At 37.5% G+C, this 22,333-nt stretch overlaps 1 protein-coding gene across 1 annotated transcript; it reads left to right on the top strand.

The window, feature by feature from the left end:
* Nucleotides 1–1,115: 1,115 nt before the first annotated feature.
* On the top strand, nucleotides 1,116–21,190 carry LOC105456868 (protein phosphatase 1 regulatory subunit 3B-A). Its single transcript, XM_011701209.1, has 4 exons — nucleotides 1,116–1,804; nucleotides 17,804–18,046; nucleotides 18,921–19,442; nucleotides 19,950–21,190. Exons 2-4 carry the CDS (start codon nucleotides 17,810–17,812, stop codon nucleotides 20,130–20,132), a joined length of 942 nt encoding a protein of 313 aa, XP_011699511.1. The 5' UTR covers nucleotides 1,116–1,804; nucleotides 17,804–17,809; the 3' UTR covers nucleotides 20,133–21,190.
* Nucleotides 21,191–22,333: the final 1,143 nt, after the last annotated feature.

Below are 22,333 nucleotides of genomic sequence, written 5' to 3'. Positions count from 1 at the left end.
GCGAGATATATCTTTTTTACTCGTTTATCTCCGCGTCCCACTGGAGGCGGAAAAAATGCGAAAGGAGAGAAAAAAAAACCGACGTTGCAGATTGTAATATTATTTTCAGCGCGGCTTGTTTACTCATTATCGCTTATGCGACTTCTCTGCTATAATTGCAAAGCATTGTGTGTCGCGAAGGCGGAGCGGCATGCGCACCGCGAAACCGTTTAAAAAAAAAAATCGAAACGCAAATATTAATATTGTCATTTTCGCGAAATTTCGATAATGTTGTAAAAAGAGAAAGAGAGAGACGAACAAAAAAATGACTATTGCATCTGATAATCGGCTCGGCTGTTTAACGCTAAAAATACATAAACGCGCCAGTCATCGTATCCAGCTCAGTCCGGTGCGTCAGCGACACCTGTTTTATCACGCCACGCATGCTACTTTGTACCGAGCGCATTATTAATGTATGCGTAGGTACGCATGCAAGCACTATACTCTCTCGCATCGCGCGCTGCACGGTAAGTTCCGCGGAAGCACGTCGAGGGGAACTTCGGCCGTGTATCTTAGGCGCCGGCCTAAGTTACACGTGCGGGCTCTCGAGTAGGTCGACTCCGGCCGCTCCGGCGCCAAGTTGCAGCGAGCACGTGCACCGCGTCTGACACTGCCGGGGCGACGGGAGAAGAAGGTGGGCGGAGGGGAGAGAGGGAAGGCCCGCGGCAAACATAGAGATTGGAGTAATTCTTTTCCCTTTAAAAAAAAAAAAGTCACGCAAGCCGACGCGGCGCGGCGTGGCGCGGCGCGTCGGGATCGCGCGTCCCCCCCCCTCCCCGCGTCGCGCGGAGGCGAAGGACCACGGCGACGCGACACGAGAGAGAATCGGCCGATCGGACGATCGAGCGATTCTCTCTCGTGGGTCCCGACAAGTAGTCAAGGCGGCTGCAGGGCAGGAATGCGCACGGGGAGCACGCGGCACCCGCGCGGCTCCAATTCGTGCACGCGCCGCGATCACGTGAACGTCACGCGAAGCGCGGACGGGCGCGCAGGCGCGACGCTCGCCGCCGCGCCGGCCGGTTCGCGGTTCGCGGCCGCGTTCAAACGCGTGTCGAACGTGGTGTAACGTGGAACGGTACCCGGGTACCGCGCGCGATCATCGGCGCGCCGGCCGAGCCGAGAGACATATTTTTCTCTCTCTCTCTCCTCCTCTTTCTTTCTCTCTTTCTCTCTCTCTCTCTCCCCCTCTTTCTTTCTCTCTTTCTCTCTCTCTTTTCTCTTTCCCTGTCCTTTCCCCTTTCATCCGCATATGATATCGCGGATCTCGCGACTCGTTCGAGGAACGTCCGATTGTCGTGGTACAGCGACGGTGAGATAAGACTGCCGCTGTCGGTGGTGCGCGTCGGAGTCGGTGATAGACACGCGAGCGATGCGCTGCACAGCGGTCATTATCACGTGAGGAGGAAAGAACTGTCCGGCCGTTCCCCGCCGGTCCTCCGAACGCGATCGGCGTTTTTTTTTTACAAGGACACCTCTGTTTATCATATAATACCCCGTGCATAATGGATTCTCAATTCGTGATAGTACCCAACTAATGTCACGTACAATCGTATTACGAGAGAGAAATTATCTCTCCTGGAAACGCAACTGTAATTGACAATTTGATCCCGAAGTTTCGCGGAGCAATTAAGAGGATACCGCGTGAAGAAGGAAGGAAGGAAGACGTCGTCGGTGTCGTCGAGAAAGCGGAGCGGCGAGCCCGTGAGAGTTATTTAAATCCGCTCCTCGTCGCGTCTGAGGAGCCTGTCGTTACTGCGAGAAACTAGTAAGTAACATGTTACACTCAATTTTCTGTCGGTTCGCCGACATTGTACGCATGGGCGGTTAAATCCTCAGGCCTCTCTCGCGAAATAGATCGATTCGACCGTGAACTTTAAATTCGCAAATGTGCACTTACTACCAATTATTAATTTAAGTTTAATAATTAGTTGAAGAAAGCTTTGTCGCATGTTCTTTTTATTTAAACACAGACTTTTATTCTCAATGTGCGAAAAGTGTAAAACACGAAAGAAGTTTGATTTTTCTTTTATTGTTCTACCTCTCACTTGACTCCCTTTTTAGACAAGTTTAAAAATAGTATTCTTGTAGCAATCTTATCAGTTAAACTTGCACTTGATAGATAAAATTATCATTTATTAGTTTGAACAGCGCTTTCGCACTTCTTATTTTTTCTAACTTTAATTTGTTTAATTACTACAACAACTTTTTTACTGTATTATGACATCATAAAATATAATTCTTGTATTATAACATTTTTATAAATTTCATTTGAAAGCAAAACAACATTTATATATTTGATAAAATAAAAACTATAAGTAACTCGTAATAACAATTTAATTCAATAACAATGATTTAATTGGCAATTAATTGAATAATTGCAAGCGATTTTCGCAACTTTTGCAAGTGAATCGTGACATTCACAAGGGCAGACTTTTTTATACCGAAATCGTTAATTTATTCTTTTCAATCTTTAATGCAAGCATGACAGTGCTATATATTTTTATATTTACACACACACACACACACACGTGCTCAGACACACATTTATTTTATATGCATATCATGTATATTACATATACATATGCATCAAATATATATATAACTCATGTACTTAATTTTAACTACAATAGTAACTAAAACAGTTTCGACTTGGCACTTGACATTCACGAAATTTTCCATTCTCCGTTTTGTATCTCAAAGAGAGAACAAATAATGCACTGCAATATTTTCAAAACTTGATACATGCATTATCATGTTTGATGTCTGAAGGATATACATGTGCGAAAATTCGGTATCATTATGATAAGCTTGAATTTCATTGATACAATGTGAAAATGATCCTCTGATTTATCTCAAAATAAAAATACGGGAGATTGTGGCGTGAAATACGATTTCCCGTGCTTGTGACATGAAGAGAACGTGACACGTATTAGAAATCTTATCGAAATTAATCCCGGTTTCAAGCGTACGCTGCAAACGCGCGACGCAGTAGTTGCGAACGCATTGAACGGACTCTGCTGCTCCGAAACCGCGTCTGCAACAAGTCTGGACGTTCCCCTTGCAGCTGCTGCAAGTAAGGAGTAACCGCGTATTTCTTGCGGGTATCTCGTGGGCATCTATATATGCAAAAGATGTTTGTTTATGTTTGACACTTCATTGTTAGCTCTCTCTAATTTCGACGATACTGAATCTAAGTACGAGTACATAGAATGAAGATTAGATAGGATCACATTCGGATTGCGCGCGCGCGTGATGAGGACAAATAATTCGTGTTTTCAGAACTGTTCGGCTTTAATGTGATTTAATTTTAATTGAAGCTTTATATTTAAACGAATTTAAATTTAGCAAAAAGCTGTCAATAGAAATTTTATTATTTTTCTTTTTTTTTCACAAGTTAGATTTCAGTTTTCGACTTTAATGCAGAGATTTAATTTTAATTGAAGCTTTACATTTAGACGATTTTAAATTTAGGAGAAAGCTGTCAATAAAAATTTTATTATTTTTCTTTTTTTTACAAGTTAGATTTCAGTAGAGATTTCATTCTTGAGCGAAAAAAGCACGTGTTCGACGTACGTGAGAATAAATGCAAAATTCAGATTGTATTCCGACCTAATAGACATGGTTCTGACAATGGAAAATGCCAAGAACAAGTTTCTTTGTGATGATCTATAAATGAACTCTTGTTCCCTTCTTATCGATATGGTATTTCTGTTTTGTAAAAAATATAATTGTACCACATCAATCATAATCTTGTTACATATTTCAACGCGAAACCAGCTTATGGAAAGATTAGAACTGGAACAAAAGATAATATCTAAGCCTCAACATGTCAAGTAATATATATGTATACATAATTAATTATTTATGCGCGATTTCGAAGTTTATTTAAAACGGGCCGAGTAAAACGCCTTTACGGCATTATCGTTTCGCGAAGGGGATTCTTTGTTTACAAACAAGATCCAAGATAACTTCCTTGACAAGTGCATAATTTACGTATATGTTATATATTATGTCGTATCATTACCAAATTAGCCCGTCCGTGTTAACCAAATCTATTTTTACTCCACGAACGTCACGAACGCGTTGATTAGCGATATATATTTAACTAACGGAATTTTGTTTCGCAATTAATCAGCAAACTGCATCGAAAAATTAATTCAAACGAATGTGACAAAATTCTGTAATTAGTCATTTACCAATGATGTGCGACTGAGTGACATTTTGTTCCATCTTTCATTTTCCCAATTTTAATAATTCATTATTTCATTAATTAAACGTTCAACAACAGAACAATAATAGAGCAAAATGGTTTCTTAATAAATGGATAGTGCTCGAGAAATGATTCGTGAAAATCTCTTGTATCGGATCTTTTCAGAAAAATATGGAACTAGCGTAGGTCGCCGAGATATTCTCTCGGAACCAGCTTGACGACTTCCTAGACGGCATTCACGCGTCGTGTACAGTCGTTTCGTTCTCGTACGAAAGTCGGAATTTTTCTCGATTAACCGACCCTCGAACACACCTACGTGATATCCTATAATGGTGCGGAGCGAAGCACTAGTTTCCGGGGAAAGTCCGAGGTCGATTGTCGCGATCTTTCCGATTAGGGGTGCACCGGGAAATGACCGGGGATATCCCGTGGGAAATTAAAACACTTCTGAAAAGCTAGGTATTCAAGTAGCAAAAATTTGAATTTACGCGAATCCATCTCGCGCGGGAATAAATGTATATCTTATATCTCGTATAGTAACGTAAATGCAAACGTGCTCCGTTTCTTACGTAACACGCGACGCGTGGGTTAATGAGCAAGTTACGGATATCTGAGAAAGCGAAGGAAAGTTTAGACACAACGGATAATGAATAAATACCGATACCTTATCTGCGTCTACCAAACCGTCTACTGATTTCACGTATCGTAGTTTAAATAAAAAAAAAGAGACGAAGTAAGCTTGTAGAGCCACGTGATTCTCGAATGATATTACATCAGATATCACGGAAAAACGTTTAAGACGCCACAGTTTAATTAAGTAGACGTGAATGTAACTTTGATACTTGAGACTCATTGACTTCTCTCGTTCCTTCTACGTACGGTGAGCGTAAAGGATGTTTTCTTTATCGCATTAAAATACATTAATTCATTATTATTTAGATTTAATTCTTATGTATTAATTAATTCATATCCAATCATTATTAGGCAATTCATTTGCTTTTCTGAGGTTGCTTATCTTATTTATTTATTGTTAAAATGAGCAATTTGCAGAAAATACATATTATCTGTCATTTACATAAAAATAAAAATTATATATATTAATTGAACGTTACATTAAATAGCGAATATTGAATATTGAATTATGAAATTAGACATTCAACATTTTTTAATTTTAATATATTTATGAAAAAAAAAAGATAATATTTAGACCACCTTTATTACAATCAACTTCTAAAATTATTATATTTAATAAAAGAAATTTATTAACTTTATATCTCTCTGAATTAATCTTCGAAAATCAAGTAAGTCTTAAATTATGCACAAACTATTAAATTATAAGATTATTTGTATCGCATAATATAGTAAAAAAAAAACACACTGAGAAAAAACCGTATAAAATTTCTAATAAAATAATTTCTCTATGTTTCCGTTTGAAGAGTAAGTCAATGTGCCTCTGATACTACTATGCATATTTAGTGATAACGTGTGTGCGTTAAAAGCGTGCCGTAGCGTATCTCCACGCTCGGTCTAACGTCGCGTGGTTTTGGCGACGAGTTAAACTTTGCTCGGTAAGATTCCGCGATCGGCCACAACGCGAGGGCGTTAGAGCCAAGTGAGAAGGAGAAAGAGAGAGCAGCGAGGATATGTGTATGTCGGTTATCACTACTGCTTCGAACCAGAATACCGGGGGCGATAAGGCCGGGAGGGTTCGACCTCAACGGCGCCTCCGTCGGAGCGAAAAAAAAAGGAAAAAAAAGGAGAAATACTGCTGGGTACAGGATTCGGAGTCGTTCGATACCGAAAGTATCTGCAAATACGGTTCGTCGAGTGGCGCTTAATACGATCTTTCCCACGTGCTCGTCGCGTGGATGTCTGGTGACATGCAGCAGCGATTGGAAATTAGAACATTCCTATCGATAGTTCCGTTGAACTTTACAACCAGTTTAACTTGAATTTCGTTCTCAATTTCCGCATGCATCCAGATTGCGAAAATATGACTTTATACGAATTTTTTATATTACCTATATGTATTTGGTCGAGAAAGCAAATCGAGGTATTAAAAACAAAAAAAACTGGATAAGCGAAATTTCGAAAAAAAAATCCAATTAAGTAACTGATACAATAATATAAGACAATAAGTTTATAATTATAATATAATAATCGACAATCACTTGGCCACGCGTGCGCTCGCGAGCGTTTTTTCAGATCAGTCTAAAAAAAAAAAGACTGTAAAAAGTAAAGTATTAACCTTTAAACCGCTATATCGGTTTCACAGACCGCTATTGAAACGTTACTTGTCAACAATTTTCTTATTTGCCATCATTTAAATATATTTTATTTCTATTGTATACAAAATTTTTTTGTTAACCCTCACATTAAAACGTAGTTTTCCTTCTCTCCATCAACAAGTATTCAGAAAACATACATTTTTATTATAATTAATTTATAAAATTAGCGGAAGCATAATAGCGGTCTGTTAGACCGACATTGTGTTTAGTGTAATTTTTTGAGCCTGGTGGTTTAAAGATTAAAAAGAGCAAGAAATGCCAATCTTATGGTAATCTCCGAGCTATTTGTAGTGTCACGCAGTGTCGTGGTCAGACGGTCCCGATCCGATCTCGAATTTGAATGAAGCTACTCGAATTCCATCGACCGGTCCTTCGGCTCTCTACCCGGCCCGGTTTCGTGTGACATGCATATGAAACGATATAAAACCGGTTGAAGAACGTCTCTTCTCCGTTCGTCATTCTACCCTTTACTGGCGGCTACTTTTTACCTTCAAAGGTGGCTATAAGCGTCGGTTCCATTACTGACGCTTATTAACATTTGCGCAAGGTAAATCCAGGGTTGTCGTAATCAAGGTTTATCGCACTAAGTAGACTCATCGATTCATCGATACATATATGCCAAACGTAATGAGCGAACATGACACGTGTCACAAGTGCAGATAAAACGTTTTGCGACAAATATTAAAGTCACTCCATGTTCTTCTCGTCTTTCTAGCGTCTCAATGTTAATAATTACAGTAATATACTTTTAAAAAATATAGATTGCATTAATTGAGGTATTATTCTCCATATAATAAAACTCCAATTTTTGTACAGAGAGAGGGCTCTTTAATTTATATAAATACCTTTTCCAAAGTTTTATTTATCGTTATTTGCTGAACATTCAGCCAGTACCTATTAAGAACATAGTTTGACTCCAATACATAAATGACATTATAATTATGCTACTAGGAGATTGGAAAGCAAAGTGTCGATATATTTAGTATCATTTGCATTTATAATGTACGAAAAAAATTAATTCGCATAAAATTAGAAAGACGTTAGAAACATTTGAAAATGCATAATATACTTTTTCTGATTTTTTGATTTGAATTAGATCCTAATAATTGAGAATTAATTAAAATATAAATTGAGAAAAATTTAAGACGGCAATGATTTGAAATTATAGGAAACGCCAATTGCAAAGAGAGAAAGGAACCTGATAAAATTTTGTTCATAGGTTCCTGTATGACTTCGTAGATATTAAAATTCATTCTATTATTGTAATATAACTTGTTTGGGATGCTTTATAAAAAGTGGGCCTCTCAAGTTTTTACATTAGAGTGTCTGGCAATTCAAAATGGCAAAGAGTTGCGCGATTCAGGGTTATCCGGCACATTGTTTACATTCTTGCACATATCGTTTACATTCTGATGGACATTCTTTGAACAGAGTAACATGATATCGAGATTATCGTAGGTCAGGCATGGATAAAGGTTTTGGTATCATTATTTCGGCATCATTTGTCTCCTCTTTCAGATAACGCTAATTCTTTCGTATTTTACGCATCCGGATCAAGAGTTATAATTAGAATGCGATGCTAGATACGGTATCAATCGAATGTCAATTCGAGCGGAAATATAATGAACTAAAGCTAATCCCACCGATTACTTATTTCCCTTCGAATTTAAAATCTCATTTATTTAATTATCCAAAACTCAACTACTTAAAAAAAATTGTATTGGCATTTTTTTAGTATAAATTAATTACAATATTTCTCTATCAGAACGTTTAAAATTTACAATTATAATCAGAAACAAAATTTTTGTAATTTTGCGCATAATTTTTCGAATACATTCGCCCTCTCTTTGTACATTTTACGAGTAGCGAGGAGATAAAAGTTTGGATCAGCTTCGCGGAATCTATAACGCACCCACGAGAACGATCGTCACTTCCATTCACGATCGTCATTCCGTCTTTATTTTTGCCAACTGATTCATGCGACGGAACAGGCGCTCTGAACTATTTGCGGGATTGTATTCAAGAGAAGAGAGTGAAATTGAGGTGGCTGCCGCGTCCGTCGACTTTGCGTGACAATAATATACATTCTCCTCGTAAACCGCGTCGAAACATCTCGAAATATTGTCTCCGACAACGTCATTAAAAAAACGTCATTTGCCGCCTCGATCGCACAAGTGCATATTTAAATGTGCTATCAGTCAAACGTGCCCTCGCCTTTTTTTCCTCAACGATAAAGAATGTGTGTCTTGAGTGGCGCCGAGGTAATTCCTGATTGGTTCAAGAGGCAATGTATCAGGCAATATCGCGCATTGCGGGACTGACAAACAAAAGTCACGCTACACCGGCAAAATCGTCGCAATTAACCGATATCGATGTGTGTTTTTGCGCTGCACGCGCGATTAAATTTTCTTATTTGATCTGAAGATCTGCCGGATTGTCGACAGATCATAATACAGTAAGAAAAAGAAAGACAATCTTGTTCTACGATGATGTAGTAACTTATGTCGCAATCCATTTAAAGCTACCTGAAGGATAGACATACACACATAACTCAAGTTATTTCCGAGCTTTGCATTTTTAAATTCATACCGTTCATATCACTAGTGATTCGATAGGTTTATTAAACGAGAAAATCGAATTGCTCTAAATTAAGCGAAGTATACATAAAAGCAATAACATTCTTCCTCGGATATGTATATTACGACAAATGCATCTTTTCTTTTTTTTTATCTTTATAACGTTTTCTCTTATTATTGATTTAGTATAAAAACTAAGTATATTATGATAATATCAAAATTCAAGTTTTGCCGTCTAAGGAAAGCGATTATTAAATGGTTGTGCTATTGATGGCCCTAGGTCAGTTATCGTCGATTGCTTATGTATGCAATAATCATAAAAATAACGGAAATGTAATAAATTAAATCGTAGATTAAACACTGTTTATGAGAAAGCGTGCACAAACTATGTTTGACATTTTCCGCGTAGCGTTTGACACCTTCTGCCCGCTTCTATTATCTTTGCTATGTTAATTCCTCCCAGTCAGATAGCGCCTTATCGTTTTTTGATATAGTTAAATACGACAACTGATAGCGACGACCGATTAACAAAACATCTGTCGTAGAGTATTACTTCATAGTATTTTCCCAGAGTGGCAGAGTCAATGTATAAGTATATGCATATGCGATTGATAATCGACATCGGTGTTCCATTTTTTATTTTTATGTAATATCAAGTATTTGTAAATATTTACGATTATGTATATATAATTTATGTATCATTATATATAAAAGAAACCAAATTTGTAAATTTTATAAATTGTATAAATTTAAAAAAATTAACGATTATAAATTAAAAAATTGACAATAAAATTAGGAGTTAAACATTACAATAAAGTTGAAAGAATTAGTGATAGTAAATAATATATTTAAATCGTTGCAATATATTTCAATTTTCATTTTTATATAAAATATATCGCAGTTATTGCACAAAATTGTTTTTTAATTTCTCTGAATTTAATAAATATTATTTAATAATTAATTATATATTTTTTATTAATTAATTATTTATTTATTAATATTTGTTTTGCGATTATTGAGTGAAAAATCAATGCATATTTTAAGTTGTTATAAGTATGTATTATGCAACAAAAAAATTTTTGTGTCGAGATAGATAAAGAAGGGAAAACGTAGTTCTTAAAAATTCACTGTAATCAACATATGCGCAGTTTTATTTTAAATTAATATCTTATCAGTTAAAGCTATGTAAGTCGCGTACGTGATGTGATATTTTGACTTCGACGATTACTTTACGTAACTTATCCTGATCTTTGATTCGCATACTTTACCTCTCAAATAAAACAGATATCATGTCTACCGTTCCGAGCGATGCCTATCTAATAATTGTCTATCTAATGAGACAGATACATTATAAATAGCATATTGAATCACTTATAAAGATTTACAAGACAGATTTTGTTTATCACATTCTTTTAGTTAATAAAAGTCATTTGAACAATATTTATACTTTTACATAATTTCTGCAATTGATCAGATAATGAAATATGTTTAATTTGTAAAAAACTTCATAGTATTGTTTGTTGTAACTTTCCAAGCTTTAACATTAAATATCATCGATCTAATTAAGTCTCTATCTATGAGGTAATAACTGATAAAAATATTGTTAAAATTAAGTACAAAAATTACATGTATGGAGAATTTTCTGAATCTTCTTTTTTAATATGGATTCTTACTACTGATATACTATATTATATTTTCACCCATATTCACCTATATTTTCTCTTTTTCTCTATCTTGCGGACTTCTCACTAGAATAATTTAATAATGAAAAGTAGAAGGGATGTATGCTTGTTAATTTGTTAGTTTTCGCCGTCAGTACAAATGTTGCGTTTCATGTCTGATAATTTACCTGTTTGTCATGCAATGTTGCGTTCTACTGGCAACAATTGATTCGACGCTAGAGCTGCATATAGTCATCACATGACGCCAATGCAGTCTCCGAGACTGCATTGGTGAACAAACCGCAAAGTGACCGCGGATATCTCTGGTCATGACCCTAGGATTACAGCGGACTTTAAATTATGATTATTAACATAACGAATTTTTTAACACATACAGTATCTCTATTACTTATTAAAAATATATTTGCTGTCCAGTGAACCTGCGTTATCTGTCTCATTACTTTCTCATTATCGTGTAAAAATTAATAACCGGAAACTGAAAGGGAAGGGGGGGGTAAATAGTGACAGGGGGCAAATAGCGTCACTTTAATTCTCCTCTTTCCCGGGTCTACTTTACCACTATTCGTTAATAGAAAGACAGTTCTCAAGCATTTAATCATCTTCTGAAAAAGCCGTAAAAATCGAAAGCCAATTATAGCTAGCGGAGAAGTTTAAAACGTTGCATTCGTGAAATCAGGTAAAACCTGGATCGTTTTTTGATATTTGAAGTTATATTTTCTTAATTGTTGAATCGTTGAATGAGATCTAACTTATTTTATGTTATACGGTATCTTTTTCTTTTATTTTGATGTCATTCCTATGCTTGTATATTAATTTTATTTCTTTCAATAAAATTTTAAAAGAAAAGGTAGCTCCTGAGGCAAATAATGACAATTTTTAGTTGGGTAAATAATGACAAGTCAAAAAGCTTTTTTAATATTTGAATATGATTTTTCTAATTCATTTGGGATAATGTGAAATTAGTTACAAGGCAAGATCCAGAATAAATGTGATTTTTAATAAGAAATATCAACAAATAATGTTATTACTATTATTTATCAATAAATAAAAATTTACATATGGCAGAGTATAGAAATTAATATAAATTACCTTATCTAATCAAAATGTCAAAAAAAAGATCGATTAGGAATTACGAATTATGTATTTTGTAATTGTCCCATAGGGTGTCATTATTTACCCATAGGGTGGGGCAAATAGTGACAAATATAGTTTTTAGTTTTTATAAAAATCTAACCTGTATACATGACTTACGGAAACTCTAATTAAGTTTTTTGTATATTTGAAAGTGGAAAGTACTCTTTTAGTGAAAAATCATATCTTGTAAACTTAAAATTGGCTTGTAGGAAAGAAAGGAAAAAATCTGTCTATTTGCTCCCCCCCCCTTCCTTTACATAAATACACATGTACCATTTACACACGTATTATAACTAAAAAAATTTACAGCAATATAATATAAAAAAGAGTGAGAAATATATTTAAAATATACTATTATAAATATATTGTTGAAATATTTTAGAGAGAGAGAGAAAGGAACAAGAATACGATTAGACATCCATAAGCTTTCGTTTTCATTCTTTGAATTTATTTCTTAAAGTAATTAAAGCTGGCTGCTTATGAGTTGGCAAGTTTCGTGACCCCTACGCGGGGTTAAGGTTTTCTATTTTAAGCAATTCGCAATTGGGCTGAGAGTTTCGCCGTCACTTTTCCGCTCTATCCGTGAGTTTATATATCTACCTTAAAGAGTGTGGACAATTGGATCAGATCCAAGGACGTGTTTCACGACGATCTAAATTTGGCCGCGAGATTGTCCGAAATAGTTTGACTGCGTAATATTCCTCCTCCTTCATCTAAGATTAAGTTAGATAGTCTTCTCCGATGAGAAAGGGCACCGTCGTAACTGCGCTTTTACAGCGTATCGCATTTAAATGCTTTCGTCAGGCATTGGAAAAGTTTTTCGCGCATAAACTTCGTGAGAATTAAATTACATCATATTTTACAAGTTTTATTTTGTATATCTTAAAGAAATAACGCAACATATGTGAATAATAATAAGTTATTTCTCCAAAAATTATCGAAAAGAGTTTCATATATATATAGTCCAAATATTTCAATAACGAGATTGAAATATAAAAAGAAATAGAGATAAGTGTGACATAAACGTAAGATGACCCAAGAGCAAGCTTATCCATGCAAATAATAATGCAATTTATATAGAGGACATAGGAGATAAATGCATTTGGCATACATGACTGATTAAAAAATGCTGATGATATTAACGTGATCATCTTATCTTGCAAAAACGTGTTATTCTATTTAGATATAAAACTAGATCGCGTCACGTAAACGTATCATAGAATTATTATTACATATAAATAGCTAGTAGTCGATTACAGTTATTAAATATTGAAATGAGAATTACCATAATAATCATTATCAATTGTTTTTCTTGTCGTGAGTGAAAATTATTTACAGATGAATGTTTATTTCGAAAATATAAGAAGTACTTATTAATTATAAAAATTTAATATTATAATTTAATTAATTTAATATTAACATTAACTAATTTTTTATGTTATAAAAATTATGAACTGTGTATATCGTCAGTATATCAATTGAAGCGCAGAAAAGTGCGCTTTCACAACTGCGTTCGATCGCCTATCGAACTCGTGCATATCGGACATTCGCTGCAATCGTGTGTCGCGTATTCCTTCTCATGGCCTCGCAAGTGTAAACAGAAGAGGCCAAATGATAAACTGCTGCCGTTGACACGTGTACGACCGTTTCTTTCTGCTGCTCGTATTACCAGCAGCGAGAAAAACCACGTTGTTGACCATCGTTGATAATTATCAGTATACACATATGTATATATGTATATAATTGATGTAATGATTAACGATGTAAATAATTCTTTAATATTATATTAAAGAATCATTTACATCGTGAATTATTATTTTTATGAAAATTTATAACGTAAAATCCGTTTATTATTTTTCTATATTGAGTTATGAATGTTCCAGAAAATAATACTTCGCGATGTTCCAAAGACATTGCAGCAAAAAGCATTTCAATAAACATTATCTTCTCAACAGTCTACAGCTCATTATATAACGTTTACCTAACTGTTTACGACAATTAATGAATGGCTTGCCAACCCGATCATTACTTCGATGAGAGGTTTCATCTCCTTGTATTCGCGATAAAAATATCGCGGATGGATTTATCGCGCTGGAGCATGCAACATGCATGCTCGAAAAAGCGCGTTAGAGCTGTGAATAGAGATGTAACGAGGCGCGTCACATCGGGAATTAAGTCCGTTGAGTTTAAAGCCTGTTCTGCGATCTCTCTTCGGGAACGATAAAAATACCGCCGCCAAATATATCGAGTTCGAGCACGCGGCGGTTGTGCCTGAAGAGAAAAGTGCAACGCGCCGATCGATCGTCGAGTTGATGAATAGGAAACGCAACGAGGCGCGTCGAAGACTCATTATCCGCGAACGTGCGGTAATCAAGGGCCTGACAGGGTTATTACGAGATAAATCTCGATCGATAGTTTTGAATAAATTTTGAATCTCGATTGCTAATCTTGAACGGGCAAGGAAATCAAGTAAAATTTAATTCTTTAATAATGTCCGCACTTGTTGATGCTAAAGACGCGAGGATAATTATAATTTTGATCAATAAGAAAATTATTGCGCAAACGAATATTCTTTTATCAGTTTTCAATATCACTTTCTCGCTCGTAAATAAAAACGGGATTAATTGCATAACCGAATCGCTATTTCGTCTTGTTATAATGTTTGCCGATTTTTTTTGATGAAACGTTGTTGTTGAACAGATAAAGCGTATTATATCGGCTCCGGAAAATTACAAGAAAATGATAATGACAGTTGCGGTACGAAACGATAAGATTTTTTGTATAAATCATTAGACCAAACAATCCGTCCTTCCTAAATCATTAATGTCAGATGCGGCAAAATGAGAATGACACCATGCTCGACGACCTCAACCCCTTACTTACGTACATGAACGTGAACCGTGCAATACCTAGGTTTTATAACGAGTTCTTTTCTGTGTGGCATTTAGCTTCCAATTTATTAACTTTTAATTTCTAATTTAATTTTTTTGTTCTAGAGAATCCTTATATCTTCTTCGCATACCACACGCTTGTCAGCGTGTGGACCGTAGACATGTAAGATAGACTCCACTACATTGGCTGGATTTTCCGATAGAAGAGACGTCCATGCCATATAATTGTGTGAGAGGAAAAGAGAGAGAAAATTGTAAGATTTCTTGTCCTTTATTCATGTATGCTGAGCGTGCATACATTAGTAAAGGACAAGAAATCGAAAGGTTCTTCTCTCTCACACATTATGTTGTGGACACAGCCAATGCCAGTGTATATACAGCCAATGTGGTGTCTATCTTATATGTCTATGGTGTGGACAATCTCTTCTAAATATATCCGCAGATGTGTAGTTTCTTGATAAGCCATTCTAATCGATACTATCTTAATTTACGAACGATCTTGTGATCCGAATCGAAATAATGATTTTTTACAATTTTGATTGCGTTACTCTATATATATTATAATTAATTGCATTCCCGCATGTTACATACTTTTATTAAATGTATGTACAAACGCGAAAATTTATAGATTAGCATGTCGCGAATATTTAAATGTCGAATCTAACAAGTGGTTAAACATATATCTACTAAATCCATGCACAAATCATCGCAATTAAATCTCTTTAATCGTGCCGACCACATAAACTACTTTGTAAACCTGACTTTGTAGGCTTAACTCGATTGATTTTTACATATCGAATAAGCCACACCTTTTCTCACTCTTCCGGGAGAAACGGTCATTGCGCTGCGATAAATTCGTACAAAATATTTAGAAATGCACTTACTTTTAGCCACGTGCTCGCAACAGTATTCGCAATCTGTTGCAAACTAAATTACATTCTAAATTATATCTGTGATTTAGGAGATAACTCCATGCTGGGATCTCTGCAAATCGCGTCCATGCGATTCATGGTCTGCCGATTCTCTGCGCCGCCACGCCGTTCGGTTTCGGTCTGGTACCTACTGTACATGCGTGTCGCGTACATCTCGGGGCCCGGTTCAGCCGGAACCGGTCCCCAGAAAAGGAAGAGCCGCTCGCCGGTTCGTCGCGCGCCTGGGAGTCGTAATTTTACTCCGCGAGTAACTTGATTATGCATACATATACGCGCCAGCAAAAGTATATCAACAGCGCAAAATTATGTGCGCAGATATTTGCAACATTCTAACGAGCTCCAACCGCAATTAGATCTTTTTATCCTTAATTAGATCGAAGATTGACGCAAATTGCAGTAAATTGCAACGATCTTAAACATAGCAAAATAATATTATTTCTTTGTCAAGATAATAATTGCAGACTATACAGAAAGATACGAACGTTACTTAAAGAAAAAATTATATGCAAGAAATATTTGATTTAAATTGCTTTGACAAATAGTAAAATCTCTCTCTCTCTCTCTCTCTCTCTCTCTCTCTCTCTCCCGTCAAATACTCGTTAAGGATAAATCGATTCTAGATGATTTTATTACACCCTATATATTATTTTTTAATCTAAAAACTCATATTAATAAGATGTAATAAATCTTACTTATGTGGCAGGATTATGATAACCTTTAATCACTTATACCGTTCACTTTTTAACTGTGCTATCGTACCGTATCTCGGAACAAAAATGCACGTACGTAATACATAAAATAGATCACTTTGCAAGATACTGTAATGCACTCGAATAAATCATTGACGGCATATCTGGCCGCGTTTGACGTAGAGTAGATAATAATTGATAATTGGGCAAAATACACTGGCGTGGATTATGCGCGCTTATCGTATATATAAGTTCTTATAAGGTATAAAGGTCTTCAGGTTGATAACATATAAAGGTACGATTGTTTTTGTCATTGCAAACAATACGATTAGTAAATCGATGATATGTCACGCGTATCGGCAACTAATTGGCATTCGATCGATATAGTTAACAAATATTTTCAATGGCCTCGAGATTCGTACGGATCCACGTGATCCGGGGATGATTCGAGTAGTCGACGAAATTTTTGGCAGCCAAGAGACGTTCCTGACAATTTTGAATGCTATATCGTTCGTAGATTTCGCCCACGACGTGGCGAAAATGAATGCTAACGGCATATTGACGATGAGAGGCGTCTCATCGTCAATAAATTTCAGGCGCCAGAGTGCTATTAAATAGATTAAGTGGCATGTTTCCAGTCTCGTTCGATTTCTCGTGTATAATTCTGTCGCTTTTGCCATAGTTTTACAATTATACTCATACTCTCTAAAAAAAAGTGAATCAGTGGAATCATTACTGATTTTTAATGTATATTATTTTCCACTGGTACACTTTGAATTGTGATAAGCAGTGACTATTTCAATGTTGTATCACTAAAAGAATGAATTTCGTTTCTCAATACTGTTTGACAGTGAAAATCTCACTGTCTTTCAGTGATATTTACTATTTGAATCAGTATATTATCACTGAAACAACATTAAAATAGTGACTATTTATCATAATTCAAAGTATATGCCATTGGAAAATAATATACAGTGACATAATGAAAATCAGTGATGATTTCACTGATTTACTTTTAGAGAGTAAAAAAACGAATTAGAAAGTGTGCAAAAGACAACACCGCCGACGCAAATTATATTCTTAATCAGTGGTCCAGAAAACACAAGATAAATCGTAAACATGTAAATTAATAACATAAAAATACAGCTCTTTCATATTATATAAGATATAATAGACGTCTAATTTTAGAACGTATAAAATTTACATTTCAAAATTTCTCTCGATTTTGAAACTTTAAAGGCCGAAGTAAAAGTGCGGAGCGTTCTTTCTGTTCTAACAATAAGAGTAACATTTACTAACATCGATATTTGCGTATGTGCGATAATAAAACGGTAATAAAACTCGATCTCCTTTCGTTTGCAGGTCTAAATGTGTTCGATAGCGATGCCGGCCGAACTGATGCTGCACAGCCCCCCGGTGTACAGCCCCCTGCTGTACGGCCCCTTGGTGGTCACGGCGCCGACGATCACCAGCCGATCGGTGCCGCCCAGAATCAGGCCGTGCCTTTCTTCGGGATCCTTGTCCCTGGACTCGCTGCGAAATAACGATGGCAAACAGAAGAAACGGGTGGTGTTCGCCGATGATCGCGGCCGCCCTCTCACACAGGTATTTCCGCGATTTTCTCTTTGCCTCCGTCGAGATGAGTTACACATCGGTCTTCTTTTATGACAGATGGATTTTATTACTCGCGTATTACAAACGCCGAATGATGTTATCTTCTTCAGCGAGAATAAAGAAAGAAGATCTCGTAAACTTAATGAGAATAAATCTGTCGTATCGCGAAAGGTCGTATAATTTCGGCTACCATTACACCGCAAGGTGGACACACATCTACAGTTTACTTACGAAAGGCAAATAACGAGATAGGCAAAGCCAATAGTACGGGTGACGGGTCAAACAACGTTCTTTACTTTGCTTTTAAATCACGGTTTTTGTTTAAAGTTGTTCTTACTGAAGTAGTGTGCGGTAACATCTGGCCAGGGGCCCGCAAATCACGCGTTTGACATGTGCGCTGGTAATCGCAAGCTTTTTGACAATTTTCACTTCGTGTATATGATAAAGTGTATTACGAGCGTGTGAACTGGATTCGTGTCAAAAGTAAGCGCCAAGAGACAATTTAAATCCGTCTAATGCGCCAAAATCTTTAATAGAATTATCTTATAACTATGAAAATTAAACAATAAAATTACAATGAGTTATTCAATTAGTAACTAATCAAGCTTGCAAGTCGAAATTTAATGATGTTAAGTTAACGAGGATTTTAATCACGAATGATTCGCAATAATTTTCTAATAATAACTTGTGTGTTTGTCTCACCGTCTGACAAAAGAAACTATACGCGTTAGTTCCAATCTGTTATCATTATACTGCATCATCCATCAGCAGTCGGATTAATATTAGGTCCAATTAACTTTTTCCTCTCTCTCTCAATTTGTTGCCATTCTATATTTCAAGATTTCGCTTGATTTGGCATACGTAGATTCGCGTGATGTCGGAACCGAGCAACGTACCACCACTGTGGAGCACGGCTTACGTGGCCGGCCTGACCGGCGGTCTGCTCGGCATATCGAAGGATCAGAGTCAGGAAGCGGCGCAGGACGCCACGCCGCCGTGGCAGGTGACCTTCCCGCAGCCGGCGAGCGACTATCTCGCCTTTCGGCGTAAGCTCGATCAGAACAACGTCAGCCTGGAGAATGTGATCGTCCGCGAGTCCGAGCAGTGTCTGGTGGGCACGGTGAAGGTACGGAATCTGGCCTACGACAAGGAGGTCGTGGTAAGGGCCAGCAGCGACGGCTGGTCCACCCACGAGGACGTGCATTGCACATACGTGGCGCAGCCGGGGTCGCCGGGTCCCCTCATCCTGTACGACACCTTCCGTTTCCGGCTCACCTTGCCGGTGGCGTCGAACGTCATCGAGTTCTGCGTGAGGTATCGCGCCGAGGGCAGGGAGTCGTGGGACAACAACGAGAGCCAAAACTATGTGGTTAGGAAAAAGCAGGAGGTAAGTATTAAAAAAAAAAAAAAGGATTATTTAATCTCTTCATATGCGCGGAATATCTTTAATGTATCCGTGACGTCACTTCTATTTGTAGTCCTTGTAACGATGTACGCGGTACTCCACTGACTGACGGACTGACATATTTCGTAAAAGTTATGTGATTTTATTTACGAATATGCATATCCGAAGGATCTTCGGATCTCCATCAAATATTTGCCGCAAGCAGAGGCGATCCATCATAAATCCGTGGTTTATTGATTTTCAAGGATGTTCATGGCTAAATACTCTCTCTAGGATACACATACCCGAAAGACGATCTCGTTCTTTGCGCAATACTCAAAGTTTTTATTTTATCTTAACGCTCAGAAAGTAGAGAAATATATATATCTCGTGAAGATTCCTTTGCTTCCTTTTTCGTATGTAAATTGAAAATTTAAATAAACTGCGAATTTTTTTTTTAAATTCATCGCGCTTGCCAGAGGATTGAGACACGTTGTACCGATGCTTCAGCCCCGAGTGCCGGCGACACGATATGACAATGTCCAGACGGCGAAATGCGACGGGCTCTCTAACGGCAATGGGACGAGGGATGGCAGCGTGCCGCAGATCGCGGATGCCACCAGGTTGAACATGCGTACCTGGAGCGAGTTCGCGTCCTGGCAGCACCTGACCAACGACGCGCCCTACTGGTGAATCGACCGGGCGAGGAGGTCGTGTGGCCCCCCTTCGTCTCGGTATCGAAATATCATCATGTACGAAGCTGTACAAACTCTTCCAAGTCCTTCTCACCTCGGCGACGTTCGCCGGGACGTAGATCACGCGGGACCACGAGCAGCACAGGAGGCATCTCGAGGCACGTGAGTCGCCAGGGACGTGGGAACGGGGAGGAATAAACGCGAGGACGTGAAGAGAGAGATGCTGTGCGACGAATTGAGAACGAGGAAACAAGAGCGCGCGTGCGGGAGAAAAAAAAGAACGAAAACGGGAGGGAGCGATAGCGCGGGCGGCGGAGCCGGACGACGCCGAGCGTCGGATAACGCAATCTGCACGGTAAGCCCCGATTCTCTCCCCTTATCGCCTCTTTCGTGTAAGAATACTTCGCCGAGTTTTAGCGCTTATTTTCACGATTGCCTGAAAGAAAGAAGCGATTCGCGTGATAAAATGCTGCTTATAAACGCTGAGAAAATGCTGAGTAAGCGCTATATGTACTTAAACATTCGCGATGGAACGAAAATCTGAGAGGGGACACACAGTTTTTAATAATTACATTATTTAAGAGAACATACACGTGTATACACGCAAAATGTTTACGCGCGCGCATTTTTTTTAAGTAATTCTTCCAGAATAGAAATGTTTAATCAAACGCGCGCAAACATATCGAGTTTCGTTGCACGTACGTTTCGTAAATTTGATTCTTCGTCAACTTTCACCGCCATACTTAAGCCGAACGGATCTACTCGAGTACTCGTAGCTTTACATTCCTTACGCGTGCTTGAAATGGCAAGTATTTTTATAGATTGATCCATGCACGCGCGACATAAAATAAAAAGCGAGAATCATGCAGTTATACATATACCGATACATCGTACTCGAATTTTCAATGCAGCAACATTCACACAAGATCAATATGCTGCTTTTAGAGGGAATATAATATGCTCTCGAATTTTAATGAAGCATATTTCAAGTATACTTGCGAGAACGTTTACTCGTTAAATAAACGTGGAAAATATTTTAAGAGAAAACAATAAATAATAAAAAAATCTTGCGTTATAATGAAAATACATAACGATTTATGTTAAATTAATTTATCCAACGTAACATTTTTTACTAACTAATTAAGATTTTTGTTTCAATAATGAAAAAAGTTTAACTTCGAGCTTTTTTTCTACTGTAAAATATTAAATAGAAGCTTTGAAAAATATCAGCTGGCTACATCTACACACTTTTTTTTCTTTCAAACATAAATTTAAGAAGAAGAAAGAACATTGCGACGCGAAAATTCATTGAACATTGCAAAGTGAAACTCTTTACTTCCACTCACTGAACTTACGACGGCAGTTTATCTATTTACGTCTCGCGCGCGCACAGACGGAATAGTACCACGCTCTAGGAGCTATTATTAACCGGCAAGTGCAACGAGCTTTCTCTCGAGGATAGCCGAAAGCTCTTTGAAGAACGAAATCTTCCGTCTCTCGTTATCGTCTCGGCGATTTCGTGATCGATCGATCGCGGCGGCGCGATCGCGAAATCGCGGCACCTCGCAAAATTTCGAACGGCCTTTCTCGCCGCGCGAGCGCTTGAGACTTTCTCTCTATAAATAACGTACGGTCGACCGTCGATGTCGTCGTGCGCGAGACAAGCGCGATAACATGCCCGCCCGACGAGGAGAGTCGCGCGACTCTAATCGCCTTGACGAAAGGTTGTTACCACGCAATGACAAGACACGCCGGGTTTCATTCCCTCACGCATGCACGTTTCACGTCGCATCTCCTTTCATCTCTCGTTCTTCCCTTCCCCTCTGCCCTCTCTGTTCCGTCTCTGTATATATATCGTCGCGTCATAATACATGGAATATAAAAAAAATTCAAGAATTGTATCGCGAACTCTTGAAAATAAAAGAGTTACACTTCCTCTACGAGACCTCCTCCTTTGACTTGAAAGCGACGGAGACATATGAGAGGGCTGTTTGTGTGATCGACTTGCTGCAATAAGTAATAAAGTCTTACCGCTTAATTTAGTTTCCAGTGGATTTTGGTTAATGAATTTTGAGCTCCAGGCTCTTGGTTTTCGAGATATTCCGTAGCGAGAATTGAAATTGTGTGAAAACGCGGAAAGATCTTTTCGTCGACAAAATCGACGTGCACAAAGTAGGTGTGTTACGAATGTGATGGAAT

Source organism: Wasmannia auropunctata, unplaced genomic scaffold (assembly GCF_000956235.1).
Source record: "Wasmannia auropunctata unplaced genomic scaffold, wasmannia.A_1.0 LD335514.1, whole genome shotgun sequence".
Lineage (NCBI taxonomy): Eukaryota > Metazoa > Arthropoda > Insecta > Hymenoptera > Formicidae > Wasmannia > Wasmannia auropunctata.
This window is presented reverse-complemented; position numbering and strand designations above follow the sequence as displayed.

Excerpts from the sequence above, each read along its gene's own strand:
- LOC105456868 (XM_011701209.1), top strand. The coding sequence starts at position 17,810 with ATGTGTTCGATAGCGATGCCGGCCGAACTGATGCTGCACAGCCCCCCG. Across the intron at positions 18,047-18,920 it reads GCGGCCGCCCTCTCACACAG|ATTCGCGTGATGTCGGAACC; the intron begins GTATTTCCGCGA and ends TGGCATACGTAG. Across the intron at positions 19,443-19,949 it reads TGGTTAGGAAAAAGCAGGAG|CCCCGAGTGCCGGCGACACG; the intron begins GTAAGTATTAAA and ends CCGATGCTTCAG.